This window comes from Mesoplodon densirostris, chromosome 3 (assembly GCF_025265405.1).
Source record: "Mesoplodon densirostris isolate mMesDen1 chromosome 3, mMesDen1 primary haplotype, whole genome shotgun sequence".
NCBI classification, from domain to species: domain Eukaryota; kingdom Metazoa; phylum Chordata; class Mammalia; order Artiodactyla; family Ziphiidae; genus Mesoplodon; species Mesoplodon densirostris.
This window is the reverse complement of record NC_082663.1, coordinates 26,957,896-26,973,342: the sequence shown is the minus strand read 5'-3', so window position 1 is coordinate 26,973,342 and position 15,447 is coordinate 26,957,896. Positions and strand designations below refer to the sequence as shown.

General features: G+C 46.9%; 1 protein-coding gene across 1 annotated transcript in view; it reads right to left on the bottom strand.

The window, feature by feature from the left end:
* The window catches only part of PDZD2 (PDZ domain containing 2), a 243,996-nt gene that overhangs the window by 76,087 nt on the left and 152,462 nt on the right, over positions 1-15,447 (bottom strand). Inside the window, exons 3-5 of the mRNA XM_060091616.1 lie at positions 12,006-12,148; positions 8,627-8,759; positions 3,580-3,735 (exon numbers count right to left, since the gene is read on the bottom strand). Coding sequence (XP_059947599.1) covers positions 3,580-3,735; positions 8,627-8,759; positions 12,006-12,148 — 432 coding nt within the window. The remainder of the gene's footprint in view (positions 1-3,579; positions 3,736-8,626; positions 8,760-12,005; positions 12,149-15,447) is intronic.

The following is a 15,447-nucleotide window of genomic DNA, read 5'->3' as shown; positions in this document are numbered from 1 at the left end:
CATGGCCCCTGAGCCTGCGCATCCGGAGCCTGTGCTCCGCAACGGGAGAGGCCACAACAGTGAGAGGCCCGCGTACCACAAAAAAAAAAAAATAATAATAATAATATATATATATATATATATATATATATATATATATATATATGTGCTTAAGAAAAAAATCAAGTAGAAAGGCATAGCAAAATGTTAAAGATGGCTATCTTTGAACAGTAGGATTGTGGGTGATTTGTATTGTCTTTTGCAGGTTTTTTGGGGTCAAAAAACCCATTTATGTAGTGGAAACATTATTTTTGGAACCAGAACAACTCATTTAACTTATAATTTAAATTATAATACATTTATAAAAAACGTGATAAATTTATAAAACTATAGTAAGTTTAAATTATAATTTAAATAAAAACATGTAACATGTAACACATTTAATAAATATAATGGCCCATTTATTAGAGCGGTATTTAGTGTAAAAAAATTCCTAGACAAATAATTCCTGGGAATTTTTTGCAAGAGATTATGAATTATGAGATTAAAAAATATATGCGGACTATAACCTCTCTACAGACTATTGTGCCGCATTACTGGCTCCGGGCTTTCTCAGAGGAGGGGCAGGTATGTTGCGGAGTTTTCCTCTCTTTAAATCCTGAGCTTACTTAGCTCTCCATTGAAAACTGGCTGAGCTGGGCAGGGCACAGTTGCCGAGCAGTGGGATCTGTTCAGCTGGGGCGAGCTCTCCAGACTGTGGGCATGTGAGGGGAGAAGCTGTGGGCTGGAGCCGGGCTGGAGAGCCATGTTTGGTTAGAAAGGTGGGAATAGCGGAGTCAGGCTGGAGTTGAGAGGTCTGCTGGCTGGACTGCCACACACTCCACTCCCCTTCTGTACAGAGGGTGGCTGCTGTACCAACAGAGAACGGCAAGGGCAGGGGAGGTCACAGGGAGGAAGGGCGGGCAGACTCAGAAAGATCGTGGCCTTAAAGGATGGGTGGACAATAGCGGGAGAAGAGACACGTGATGCTCAGCCTGTTCCAGGCTTATCCGTGGAACGTCTCTGTAGGTCATTCCTATAGGGGCTGGAACGTGGATATTGCCCCATCAGCCCTCTGAGGCTGCCATGATACAGTCAGCTACGGGCCAGGGGTGTAACTGTAATGTTTATGGTGGATAAACCTAGTTAGATTTTGTTGTGATTTTTTCATTAGTTTTCAATGAATGCTTGTCCTGTTGTTTGTTTCTAAATTTATTTAGTTATTTATAACTCAGCACTGGATGTAGTGGCTACATTCTAGGGATTCACTGGGAACTCAAGCCAGTCATCACATTCCTACATCTCATGGAGTTCACAGTTGGACGAGAGAAACAGATTTTAATCAAATAATCACAAATCTAAATGTAACAAGCAGTTCAGGGGAAAGCCATATGGTCTTGGTATGAGAGCTAAGAGATTTAATATAGACTGGATATATTCTGGAAGTTTCTCTGAGGAAGTAACACTAAAGGATCCAAAAGATGAAATGGAGACACAGACAGAGAGATCAAACATATGGACACCAAGGGGGAAGGGTGGGGTGGGATGAACTGGGAGATTGGGATTGACATATATACACTATTGATACTATGTATAAAATAGATGACTAATGAGAACCTACTGTGTAGCACAGGGAACTCTACTCAACTCTCTATGGTGACTTAAATGGGAAGGAAATCCAAAAAAAGAGGGCTATATGTATACGTATAGCTGATTCATTTTGCTGCACAGCAGAAACTAACACAACACTGAAAAGCCACTATACTGCAGTAAAAATTTTTTAAAAACCCAAAAAACAAAAATGAATTGGAGTCAGTCAAGCAAAGAGGATTCCAGAGAGACAGAACAGCATTTACAAAGGTCCTATGGCAGAAAAATGTACGGTCATCATGAAGGACTGCAGCAAAGGCAGTGAGCTTGGCATGAGGGGAGACCCAAGAAGTGGGCAGAGGTCAGTCAGGGAGACAGTGGAAGTCATGACCATTAGTGTGGTTTCTATCCTTACCAAAAGTAAAATTAAGGGAAAAAGTAAGGAAAAAGTGGCTACTGAATGGTGTCATAATACAAAGAGGCGGGAATAATCACACAGTTGTCTCTAAACTGTTTACTTTAACCCCATCCATTCAGCTCTGATTGACCTGCTTTATAGGTTAGTCTTCTGAGAAAGCTTTCCTTTGAGGGAAAAGCTGTTGGAACAGTGTTTGAAATCAACAATGGGCCTGTACAGGACCTCTTGGAAAATTACAAAAAGTACCACTTCTTCAAGATGTTTTCCTTCTTTTACTGGAAAATTGTCTGAACGTACTGATTTTGTTCGAGCAAAACTCTTTACTGCCATCTTCCAGAAAACTGTCCTCATAAACATAAAAGCCTATGATGTTTACGATGTAAATGGTGCTCCCTTAGATGTGGCACCTTTGTGCAGTCCACAACCTGCACCACCATACTCAGTGGCCCTGGAACTCCCGTGACCATATAGAAAGGAGAAAAGTAACTTTTTCTTCCTTAAATTCAAATAGCATATCATGTAAATGGAAAAGAGATTTTTTTTTTGTCTCCTAAGGCAGAGGTCCCCAAGCTTTTGGTCACCAGGGACCGGTTTCGTGGAAGACAATTTTTCCTCGGACGGGGTGGGGATGGTCAGGCAGTAATGCGAGCGATGGGAGCAGCAGATGAAGCTTCGCTCGCTTGCCTGCCGCTCACCTCCTGCTGTGCGGCCCGGTTCCTAACAGGCCGCGGACTAGTACCGGGGTTTGGGGAACCCTGTTCTAAGGCCTAATTATAAACAAATTTCCCAACGCTTACCCATGCTGACTAGGTTCAGTGCTGATGGGAAGGAGTAAGGGTTCCAAATGGCAGAAAGAAAGCACCCTCCCCAGGGCTGGTTGGATGGGGAACAGTGGCTAACAAGGTTTTACACTAAAAATGACGTATCTACCAGATCTGGGATACAAAGAGGAGACCACAGAGCCGCACTGCAACCACAGCTAACCACAAACCCTCCCGACTCTGTGCCAGACCACGCCGGGGAGCAGCCCACGAGGGCGTGAGGCGTCACAGGCTGGGTAAGGAAGCGCTACGACACGTGGGAAAGTCCTGATTTCATGAAAACTGGGAGACATATCGATACAACTTCACCTGAATGGGTTCTGTGTTATTTTAACATTCCACTTTCAACCAGACATCTCTCAGTCTAAGTTTAAATTCACAAACGATAGTTTTCAAACACTATATCAAGAAGTAGCAATAAAACCCTTGCATATATTATTAGACTTCTTAGAAATTGATATACGCACTGAACTCAATACCCAATTGCTCTCGTATTTCCAGTGTCAATTCTAGTGTCAATTTTTTTTTTCTTAAATAAAAAGTATTACCCTCACAGATTTTTCTGGATGATTCTGACAAAAAAATAAAAAGATGCACTCTGGTCCTCTCCCATCCAGGTCACGACCATACTATCTATATCTATCTCAAGCTTTTACCTCTGATCCTGGCACCCATGTGTTCGGGAAAACATCACCCCAGCAGAGTAGCCTGGGAAAGCACAGGCACACTTACTGCTCCCTGGACGGAAGACGATCCGGTTCCTTCGTCCTCGTCCCCGTCTGGCTCCTGGTCTTCGTTGTCGGTCCAAGAGGACACGTCCTCTACCGAACTGGTCAGATCAGGCAAACTCTTAGATGTTAGCCTGAGGAGGTCCTCTGCAGAGCTTTCCTATGGGGACACAATGAAAGGCCCACGAATTACCCCATGATGTCAAGGTCAAGGTAAACCTAGCTGAGTCAACTGCAGGTGGTCACGTGCTCCCAATCCAAAGCCTATATGGAGTGCAGGGTCCACATTGCCAGGGGTGCAAGGTTACCTCAAATGTCAGGAGTATGGACCCAATTCAAACCCAGACCATTTTTTTTTCTTGATGAATCTATGTCTCTTAGGTGAATGTTTCTATGGGCAATCTAAACTCCCTGAACTTAAGATCCTTCAATGCCCTCCCCTGTCTTACTTTCAGGATATAGTTTAAACTCCCTCATTGGCAGGCTAACATCAGAGATTTGGCCTCTGCCCAGCTCTCCAAACTCACCCCCCTCCGTTCTCCCATCCCTTCCATTCAAGCTGTACTGACTTTCAAACACACCAGGCTCTCCCCTGCCCTGTTGCCTTCTCCACCAGCAGCTCCCCTGCCTAGACCACCCTTCTTCTCATGACTAAGGTCTCTCTGGGCAAAGCTTGAGCATCGTCTCCTGCAAGTCTTCTTGGATCACCTCTGGAGGCATTTGCCTCTCCTTTCCCCTCTAATGTCCTCTACTGTTTATCACCTCAGCTGTGTGTGTCTAACTTACTCATCTATCTCCCCTGCTTGTCTGAGAGTTCCTCAAACCATGTCTACTCAGTGCAGTGTCCCCAGGCCTAGCTCTGAGCTTAAACCTCCACCATATCCTCCTCTCCCTCATTGCTCACCTCACAGGCCCATGGTCATTAGAAAGAAGATTAGATTGTTTAGTGAATCACAATGTCAAAGCAGAGACTGATAATGTCTCTGCAACGAAAGCAGCCCTTGACAACTTTTAAAGGTCAACAAAAACACATGGAATCAGACTCCATTAAGATTAGACTCCAAAGGGGGCTTCATCAACACAGCCCCTCCTTCCCACACACAAATAAGGTCAGAATGGGTTGAGGGATGCAGGCGAGATCAGTGAGACCACGTGACAATCCCAAGGACAAATGAGGCACACACAGGAGCCGAGAGCTCTCCTGGGAAATGACACAGCACGTGAGGCCAGGGACCGGGGCTGCAGGGATGATCTGAGGCCAGAAAAAAGGAGCAATGTGTCCTCTCCTCTTTCCCCCATACCAGCAATTTCTACAAGGACGGAAACACGTGGAGAGTTTTGATCATCATATTCCTTGGGGGTTGACAGAAAAGAGAATAACAAAAAATACCCATCTTATACAAGGGACGTTACAAACTACTACTGAGTTGGAACCTGGTGACAATGTCGTTTGTTACTAGTTTGATGCCGTTTCCACCTTCAAGGTACCTGAAGCTCATTCATTTTAGATCAGTAATTTGTGAACCCCATACTTTTAGACCTTGCCTGAGGAAGGGAAAAGAGTTATTAATGAGAAAGTGAGTTGAGTCCTCTTCTGTGATGTCAATTCTGCTCAGCTATTAATAGAAAGCTTAAAAAAAGTGCTGAGTAAATTTCACAACAGCCACAGGATGGAATACTCCACCGCCATAAAAAATGCTGCTCTAGAAATTTATTTCCTGATGTGGGAAGAGTTCTTATAGTATGCTACTTACCGAAAAAGCAGGTTAAAAATAATATGTAAGAACTGTATTAATAACAGATGTAATAATAAACTGGATACAATACTGTGTGATAACCATAAAGGAGCACATTTCTCCAAGGGCTCACTGTGACCAACCCTTTATAGTTCATTGAATCTTCCGAACATCCCATGAAGCAGTTACTGATTCTCATTGTACAAGTCAGACTTCGAGAGATGTAGTAACTTGCTCAAGATATGCAGGTTTTAAAGGGCTGTGCTGGCACCTGAATGGGACTGCCTCCAGGTGCACTGCATCCTTGTGTTTGATTTCATTTGAAAGAAAATGTGCGTGTATTTGCACACACATATGCGTTCCTGTCTGGAAGGACACGCCAGTTAGTGGATAGTTACTATTGGCGGTATTACAAACATTTTATCTTCTTTTTCTTCTCTATATTTTTCTGGGCTTTCTACATTAGATATAATGAATACATATTTCTTGTTCATAAAAACCAACAGTGAAACAAAAGAGAGAGCACGAGAGAAAGCTGTATTGCTATGTGTGTACTTCTAGGGATATCAGAACGAACTTGGATATTCTGAGTTTATTCATTCAACAAAAACTTTCTAACATCCTCTGTATACACAAATGACATATTTGTGTGGAAACATGAGACACCCTCTCCAGAAGAAAGTAACTGCTATATCTCCAAAACGATGCCTTAAAGTTTTGTGACAAGGTGACGATTATCTGCAATAATGAATTTAGATTCTTTATTACTCCTTATATTCAGTAAGTCAAAAGTTCTTTTTCTTTTCTCCCTCTCTTCAAATATAAAGACAGAAACAAAGCCTGTGGATGACTTGGTCTTGTGGGATGAAGAAGAGGAACAGATGCCCAGAGGTGCCTGAAGATTGACTTCTTTTTTCTCCTCCATGGATGAGCACCTTGGATGGTGTAGATTAAGTTCAGGAACAAACAGCAGGCAGCTGCCGTAACAGCGTACTGCCTAGTTGTAAACGGAGCAAATGGGAAGGAGTGAAAGGAGTCGCAACTCTGAGGACTGGGTCAGCCTTAGGGCCATAGCTCAGGACAGCCGGCCAAGAGTCAACGGATTGAAAACCAGAATGGATGCCCGTTCCTCAGCTCTGGATGCTGCTCAGCCCTACAAAGACCCCAGCAAGTGTCCCTAAATGTCCAAGCCTCTGGCAGGAACACATTACCTTTTTCTAATACCATTGATTCTGGTGTCCTTTATATCTTATGCAACTAAGGGGCAGCATGAAACTCTGAAGTCCAATGAACCCAGGATGAAACTTGCTTCTGTCACGACCTCTGGGCAAATTAATTAACCTCTCAGATTTTAGCTTCATTCTCTGAATAAAATGAACGAATGGCTCTCTCATGGGATTTAAGAATTAAATGAGATAGTAGGGACGAATTGCCTGGCACCCAGTGGAACCCAGTACATGTGAGTGTCTTTCTTCTTTCAAGTCAGTGAGTGAAAATATTGGTCAGGCTCCAAAATCTGTTTTCAAAAATCTCATGTGTGCCCCTTAATTACCCATGAGTGGCCCCTTTTTGTTTTTATTTGATATTTTCTTTGTGTAGTATGTTTGTGGATAATGGCTGACACTGAAGAGACTTTTCCTCCTCATTTTCCAACTAGCAGGAGAAAGAAGTCAGCACAGAAATAAAGGTTTGGGGGACATGATATAACACCTGTGCAGAACCCCTGTGTTCTTAAGCTGCAGGCTGTGGGGAGGTGGGCCGTGCAAAGATAGGACCGTGTGTGGTGCGTGCGTGCGTGTGTGCGTGCGTGTGTGTGTGTGTAAGAACCAGTAATGCTTTCCAAACTCCCACCACATCTGGCCAAATGAGGAATTTGTCTCTCCTTCCCTCACAGCCTTTCCCTCCTTGTGGGGTTCACCAGGCTGACCAAGAACATCCCTAGCTTTGCTCCTTCCCCACCCTTGGGGAGGGGACGCCCCCCAGCCTCTCTGGGAGGGGAGGAGGGGGCCTATGGATGGAGGGGGTCTCCTCCTGCCAAGGCTCTATATTCTGGTTGGAAGCCTAAGGGTCTAGAGGTCAGGGACTTGGGGTAAACGGTATAAAGGGAGGAAAGCCCATTTTTCAGAGGGCTCAAAATACTCTTCTCATCTATTTATTAAACACTCCCCAAATAGGCAATAGACGGTGCAATCTAAGAAAGAAAACATATAAAAACCTGTAGATGCTGGGTTCAAAAATCGCATCAGGGATAACCGGGGGAAATCAGCCGTCCTGTCAAGAGCGTATTGCTGCAAAGGATTAAGGACTGGCGGGCCTCACACCCGTTCTCCCCTCAGCTAGCACTGGGATAAGCCCGTGGCCCCACTGCACAAGCGCCCGAGTCCTGTGGGCCCCTCCCTGGTCTCATCAGCAGCGCCATCTCATCAGACAGTAGAGCAGACCCCAGACGGCCCAGTTCCTCCCCTCCTGCCACACAGCTGGGGCACCCTGCCGCCCCTCCCCAGTTCTCTAAGGCTGGCGAGACCCCGGGGAGAAAGCAGATGGGGGCCCCGGACCTCAGCACCACTTTTACACGCTCCGGGGGTGCGGGTGAAAGAAGCCCCAGCCCGAGGCTGGGTGACGAAGAAGTGGCAGCGAGACGGAGGGGACAGACAGACACCACTGGGCGTCAAGAACCAGGGTCCCGGCTGCACTGCCGGCAGCAGCATCAAGGCGTCCTCGAGACGGGAGCCCCCGCGGAAGCTCTCTGCCTCGCTGGGGCATTTTCAAAACTGAGGAGGAAGAAGGCGGGGGTGTGGCGGGACAAGCGGGGTCCACGAGGCTTCTTCCAGCACCAACACTCTGTGCTGCGGGGAGCCCCGGCAGCCCGTAGCCTGCCCACGGCCGGCCCGAACCTCCTTCCTGCGGGACCTGGAAGACGCGCATCTCCCGCCCGCCTCCCGCCCCTGCTGTCCCACTGACTTCCACATCTCCTCCTTGGTTTCCCCCTGGACCACTTGCTACTCTGTGCACCCTGTCTTTCCTCCTACCCTCCCGTTCTTCCCTTTTCCTTAGTCCTGTGATTGCTTTTCCATATCCTAGATATACCCATAAAGACCCTCAAAGGAAGGCAAGATGATTAAATGCCCTTTAGCTCAGGGTCCCTTGTGGGCTCGCGTGGTAGAATCATGGCTATTTGAATGGCCCAAGGTAAAGGCAAGTACGCATGTGCGTGTGTATGTGGGGTGGGGGGTGGGGTCGTACATGGGGAGGGCTCGAAACCAAATCCACCGCCACCACTTAAAATAGTCTACAAAACAAACAGAAACCACCTACCTTGCTGGCCACCACCAGCTGAACCACTCCGGTGGCTGAGCGGAGGATGGCCACAGCTTCCTCGTGGGACAGCCCGACTAGTAAGTGACCATTGATTACCAGCAGCTCATCTCCTAAGGACAGTCTGCCATCCCTGAGGAAACGGAGATGGGAGAAAAAAATCCCTCGTCAAGACATTCTGGGCTGGAGAAGGGCCATCTTCCTGGAGCTGGGGAGGGCTGTGAGAGGGGACAGTTCAAAATGGGCTAAAGAGGAGAAGGGACAACTGGAGACAGCTGGGATGGGACTGCGTCAGCCTTCCGTCTGCCCAGTTAGGGGAGTGACGCGCTTCACGATTTCAGAGGGTCGTTTAGTAACAAGCACCATCTCAAGTTACCACCGTATCCCACATCAATGTCAACGAAACGTCTTCCATCCAAGTGGAGACGTGATAGAGGAACCGAGACCCCAAGGCTTTAGGGTAGTTAGTCAAATTCTTTTCTCTAGTCCTACCTGCCACCCTGCCCTTGAGACTGAGTCATCAGCTGAGTCTCTGAGCTGAGCCCCAAAAGAACGAAGGTATCCCAAGCTCACCAGGAATCCTTCTCTAACCCACGTCCCTCTCTCTTCCTAGGTGACACACCCTTGCCCAGATTTCCTCTGTGGCACTACACCATGTGTGTCTGTAACCCTGCCCCCAAGAGTTACAGGGCCTCGAGGGTAAAGTCTCACAATGCCTCCTTCTTCTTTGTGTCCCTACCGCCAAGCTTCATAAGCAGAAGCATGAACAGAAAAATGAACAAAGAAGCTGCCTAAGTTACCGCTTGCTGTTGTACGTATCAGACCTGGTGTACCACACAGGCGTACAAACATGTTCTATTTCTTCATTTCCTTTAAATTAAGGGAATGACCTGGAGTTTCCTTCCCACTGGGCTGGCAGGAGGCCCAGTCGTCACGGGGTTTGCCTGCCCTTCAGTGGGTCAAGGGTGGCAGACCGCTACAGAGCACCGGGCAGGTCCTGTCAGTCATGGTGGGCTAACAGTGTGGGGTTCCAACTGAGCCTCCAGTGGCCTGGTCTCCCATGATCCCAAAGCAGTCAGAGGCTTTTCGTCTCCATTGCTGAATATGGGATGGGAAATCTGGTGAGGCTGAGAGACTCAAAGCCCAGGATTCCACCATCCCCTCTGAAGGCTTTACATCAGCATCCAGGATTGGGTGGGACCCATGCTTGTCTCCAACACTCCCAGATTCACCCCACTCTGTTTCTCTCTAATCTATGGACTCTCTCCTCCTTGCTTTGTTTCAATGAATTGACCAAGTTCTCCATCCTCGCCCCCTTACCAGTCCCTCTCTGTGTCCTCTAGGGCATGCATCATAATCTTTTCTATGAATCTAGGTTTTAACAGAAGACAGGAGGCACCAGAGACTCTGAGAGCCTCTGCTTTCTGTTCTTCAAAAATCCCTAAAGCAGGGCTTCCCTGGTGGCACAGTGGTTGAGAGTCCGCCTGCCGATGCAGGGGACGCGGGTTCGTGCCCCAGTTCGGGAAGATCCCACATGCCGCAGAGCGGCTGGGCCCGTGAGCCATGACCGCTGAGACTGCGCGTCCGGAGCCTGTGCTCCTCAACGGGAGAGGCCACGACAGTGAGAGGCCCGCATACCGCAAAAAAAAAAAAAAAAAAAAAATCCCTAAAGCAGAGAAATGCTAAGAACCCCAGGCTGTTGCTCAGGATGGAAAGAGAAGGGAAGAGGAAAACCACAGAGAACAAGCAAACTGGAACGTCAAAGAGGTATGTGGGTGGGCATCCTGGAGGAGAGGGATTCAGGAATACAGGAGAACGTAGTGGTTTGGGCCAGTGTCCCTGGGCTTACTTATCCACACCACCATCAAAATCATCCCTGTCCCTGTTCCTTTTTAATCCCACATTTCTCATCTCCAGTTATTAACTAGAATGCCCCACATATAAATTAAATACCCAGACACACACACACACACACACACACACACACACACACACACACATATCTAAGCGAAGGCTGTAAGAAAATGGTGAGACCCAGTAGAAATAGCTCACATGGAAAATAGAAAAGAACAGTTCACATAAGCTCATCTCTGAGCACAGGAATTTCCTAACTGCCAAGTTTCCAAAGACAGACTAGAACCTGAAGCCTAGGACTAATGGGAAAACGGCTATAAGGAACTCATGAGAGTTCCTTAAAGCATCCATCATTTGGGAAGTGTAATGATGCTCTTCTGCATACAAACTATCTAAGGTCTTAATCTTTCAATAATACTGCCACCCAGATAACTGACATCTGCAGTTAATCTTATTTCTACTTGAGTTATCAGGATCGTACTCTCTACTTAGGGGACTGATGAGCATGAAACACTTTGATAGTTTGCACCCTGGTCCTCTCTTTGGTATTCTAGTCCTCAGACTAAATACCTTGAGCTCCTTCAACTGTGGCTCATGAGATACATTTCTGAGAGCTCTCTCGGTCTCGAGCAGGCCAGTACTGCTCTGGTTTGCCATCTCCCCCTTAGCGCCAGGGTACCTGGACTGAACAGTAATTCCAGACTAGATTCACCTCCCTCATCAGTGAAACTCTACCTTTATCCACCTACTGTATACGTATGGACATCCAACATATATACGCGTCCCACTTTGTGCTTTGCAAACAGTAGACGCCCTATGTATACAGAAGCAATTAGCTACATGGCAAGAGCATACCTTACATTTGGGGACAGCTACATCGCTCTAACTCAACATGGACTTCTTCTTTGACATGCTCTTCCTAAGCCCTGTCCCTCTTCCTACTTCAGAGGACTGTTCAGGTTAAAAAAAGAAGCTTTAGAGTGTGAATTGTTTTCAGGTCACAAGGAGAAAATTCACATTTATTTTGCCCCCTCCACGTCTGCACGGCAGAGACACACATATCTAAGTGTGTATCAAATCTGGATAGACCCAACGAATCCAGACACGGCACACGAACTGTGGTCAGGTTTAAACCCCATCACTTTCCCAAGTCATCAGCCACAGCCTCATGGGAGTGACAATGTCAGGGATGTGGTGTTCCAATGCATGGATAAGGAACCACGTGTCACAAACATCCCAAAAGTCAGGATAAGTGACATTCACTTGACACTCAAACTGGATTAGAAAGAAATCTAATCGTTCCTTCATGGTGTGGCAGAGCTTGCAATAGCCCCGGCAATTAACCACTTCCTGTGCTCAGAGGGGTGTTTAACTAGAACTGCTGGTGCTCGATCTCCTCCTGTGCTCCAGCATCATCCCTGTAAACTGTAATCCCCAGTGTTTTGACCAAAGGGAAGAGTCACGGCCCCCGGGGGAAGGGGAGGGGAGGACAAGGAGGCAGAGAAAGGGAGAGTTATCTAGTCACCTGTGAGCGGCACCTCCTTCCTTCACTTGGGTGACAACGATAGCGTGAGGTGAGCGCTTTGATCCTCGGCCTCCACTAACCTGAATTCCCAGCCCATCCGATTCTTTAAGCAGCTCCATCTTCCATATCCGGCCAACTTCCTCCTTGGAAGAAAAAGTGAGCAGAATGTGAAGTATCTGGGCAGACACGCACCATTGCCAAAGGAGAGGGGACTGGGGAGGTCCAGCCAAGTATTCATCACTTGTCGACAGATATCGCAGGGGACCACGGATGAGAACATTCTGTGGGTTGGACCAAAGTCTCGAGCGGGCCGTGCTGCCCAAAACAACCTTCTGTGATAATAGGAGTGTCCTCTTTCTGCATCATCCAATAGGAGCCACCAGCCACAGGCGGCTATCGGACACCTGGAGTATGGCTGGTGGCAACGGAGACAATGAATTTTTCATTTCATTTCATTTTAATTACATTTAATTAGCCATCGGTGGCTAGTGGCAAGGACACTGGACAGACAGCACAGCAAAAGTGATTTGCGAATTTCCTGACCAGGGTCCTGTTAAGTAAAGCTCTTCTGCCTGGGACCCAGATACCACTACATGTGTAAATACTGACTGTGCCTGGGTTCCTTTTATTTACAACGGCTACTAATTGATAAAGGAGGATGAAAGGAAGACAGAGCTAGGTCTTGGTGCCAGGAGACTTCAACTAGTTTGAGCCAAGCACTGCCACTTGGTCCTTACGAAAGTCACATAAGGCCTGAATACCTCAGTTTCCTTGCCTTTACAGGGACTTCCCTGGTGGCACAGTGGATAGGACTCCATGCTCCCAGTGCAGGGGGCCCAGGTTCGATCCCTGGTCAGGGAACTAGATTCCATATGCATGCCGCAACTGGGAGCTCGGATGGCGCAGATGGAGAGCTGACGAGCTGCAACTGAGGCGCCCTGGAGCCACAACTAAGGAGCCCAGCTGCTGCAGCTGAGACCTGGTGCAGCCAAATAAATATTAGAAAAATCCGAAAACAAACAAAAAAACATATAACTCTTAAAAAAATATAAAATGGGGTTAATTATTAATACTTCCAGGTCCGGTGTTAGGATTAAAGGAGACATTTATGGGAACAGGCAGGAGTGCTCCTGACATCTAGTAGATACATAATAAATGTTGATAGGTAACCACGTATGACTTACACATGCATACCATTTATGTTAAAAACATCATATTGAACCGAATCTCAAACTTCCTTAAAATATATGAATGAGATCATGGGTAGGAGAAACCAAAACAGAAAATTCACGGATGAATTTGTGATCAACTTCTGCACACATTGGTCAGTATACTCTTTAAATGAATTAAAAAATGCTTCAACAACTATAAAAATCTATCCCTTTTAATTTATTTATTTATTTATTTATTTAGGCCACACCACAGGGCTTGTGGGATCTTAAGTTTCCCGACCAGGGATTGAACCTGCGCCCTGGGCAGGGAAAGCACGGAGTCCTAACCACTGGACCTCCAGAGAACTGCCAAAGATCTATCCTTTTCAAAAACTAATAAAGGTGTCTAAGTCCTCTTGACTGCTAGTAGCTTTTCTGCTCTGCTTTATTCTCCATGTGACTCCGTATTTCACTCCAAGGACACAAACATACACCCACTGCAAAATGTTTGATAATTGGCTGCTCAGAGAAATGAAAGCTAAAGCTTGTAAAGTGATTTATTTGGGAGTCTGACTTTAGGCTCATCCCAAAGTCCTTGTTGGCTCCAGGTATACAGGTAGGGGTCACAATGCATCCCTCAATTTATAAAAGAAAAGCTATGTGTTTTCTTCATTCATCGTGAAGGTCCAACGGAACCGTTAAGGTCCAATACAGACAAAGCCAGCATCTCCCGAAAAATAGGCAACCTGCCCATTCAAGCTGCTTGCAAAAGAGGAAAAATGTGAAGCATTTAGAAAATCTGAAATGCATTCTGTCAGCAACTAAAATGCAACGGTAAAAAAAGCAGATGTTGAACGGTCACTAATGTGCAGCAACAGGAATGTCTAGGGAAATTATTGCCAGACAGAGACCTGTTGGGCCCTACACTTCTCCTGGCCCAGCGCAGCTCACGGGGGCTCCATGACTCCAACAACACACCGTGGTGCCAGCTGTCTCCTCCATCCACTGACCACAGGCCCACGAAGCCTGTCTGGCCAAATGTAACCGCAGAAGTCACTGGCTTTTCTCCCACAGTAGTTCATGAACTTGTCAACGATCCCTACACCATCCCATCGCCTCACTTTGGACTCCCTGGGTTTTGGTTGGTTGCCTCTGACCTCTGGAACATCTTTCTTTCCCATTCAGAAACAGCTTTCCTGGCCTTCAGAGTCTCTCACAGCTCCACGACTTCCAAGAAGCCATCCTTGAGAATCAGTGCTACCATGAGATAGCAACCTTCAGTGCTTCCACTACACGAGACCCTATGGCTATCGGAGGACCCCGAAGAGAACAAAGGCAGGGATGCTCCGGTTAGCTGTTATCCCGGCGTGCTGGGCATCCCACACTGGCACGTGGGCCAGCCCTCTGGCTGCTTCCCTGGGCCTCACGGTGCAGGTAACAAACGAGAGCCGACGGTGGCTTGACTTTTTTCCTTGGAAGATATGCCATGGCTCCTGGGGTCTTGAAGATGTGGGACAGTGTTCCTCCCTCTCCCAGTACAGAGAAGCTGTAGAACTCTTCCCAAGAACAACATGGACCATTATGAGAGCCCAGGAATAAGAAAACCCCTTTGGTTTTAGCCCAAATTAGTTAAAACCTATCCATCCCTATTACTAGCTACACCATCATTTTCTCCCGTCCTACCCTCCTTTTGCTAAACAGAACATGTTAAGTATGGTTCACAGAGGATGTGACAATACTAGATACAGTTCTTTCTAATTCTTAAATGTTTTAGAAATAGTACTTGTGGGGCTTCCCTGGTGGTGCAGTGGTTGGGAGTCCGCCTGCCAATGCAGGCGACGCGGGTTCGTGCCCCGGTCCGGGAGGATCCCGCGTGCCGCGGAGCGGCTGGGCCCGTGAGCCATGGCCACTGAGCCTGCGCGTCCGGAGCCTGTGCTCCACAACGGGAGAGGCCACAGCAGTGAGAGCCCCACGTACCGCAAAAAAAAAAAAAAGAAAAAGAAATAGTACTTGTGACAAGAAACATGCAAAACTACATTCATGGGGAAAGAAGAATGGCCTAAATGTTGACCCTGACAGAGGAATTAAAGACAAGAGCGCCCACACGCCCTCTCCACACCCCTGCCCCTGCCCAAGATGCACACAACTAGTTAAAAGCAAAACAAAACCAAAACACATACCTAATAGAAACAGCTTCAGAGGGTAGAAATGACCAATCTGTAATACAGCCTCCAACTACACTAGTCCAGAAACAGATTTTCTTTTATCCAATAATATGATTTTCCCCCGAC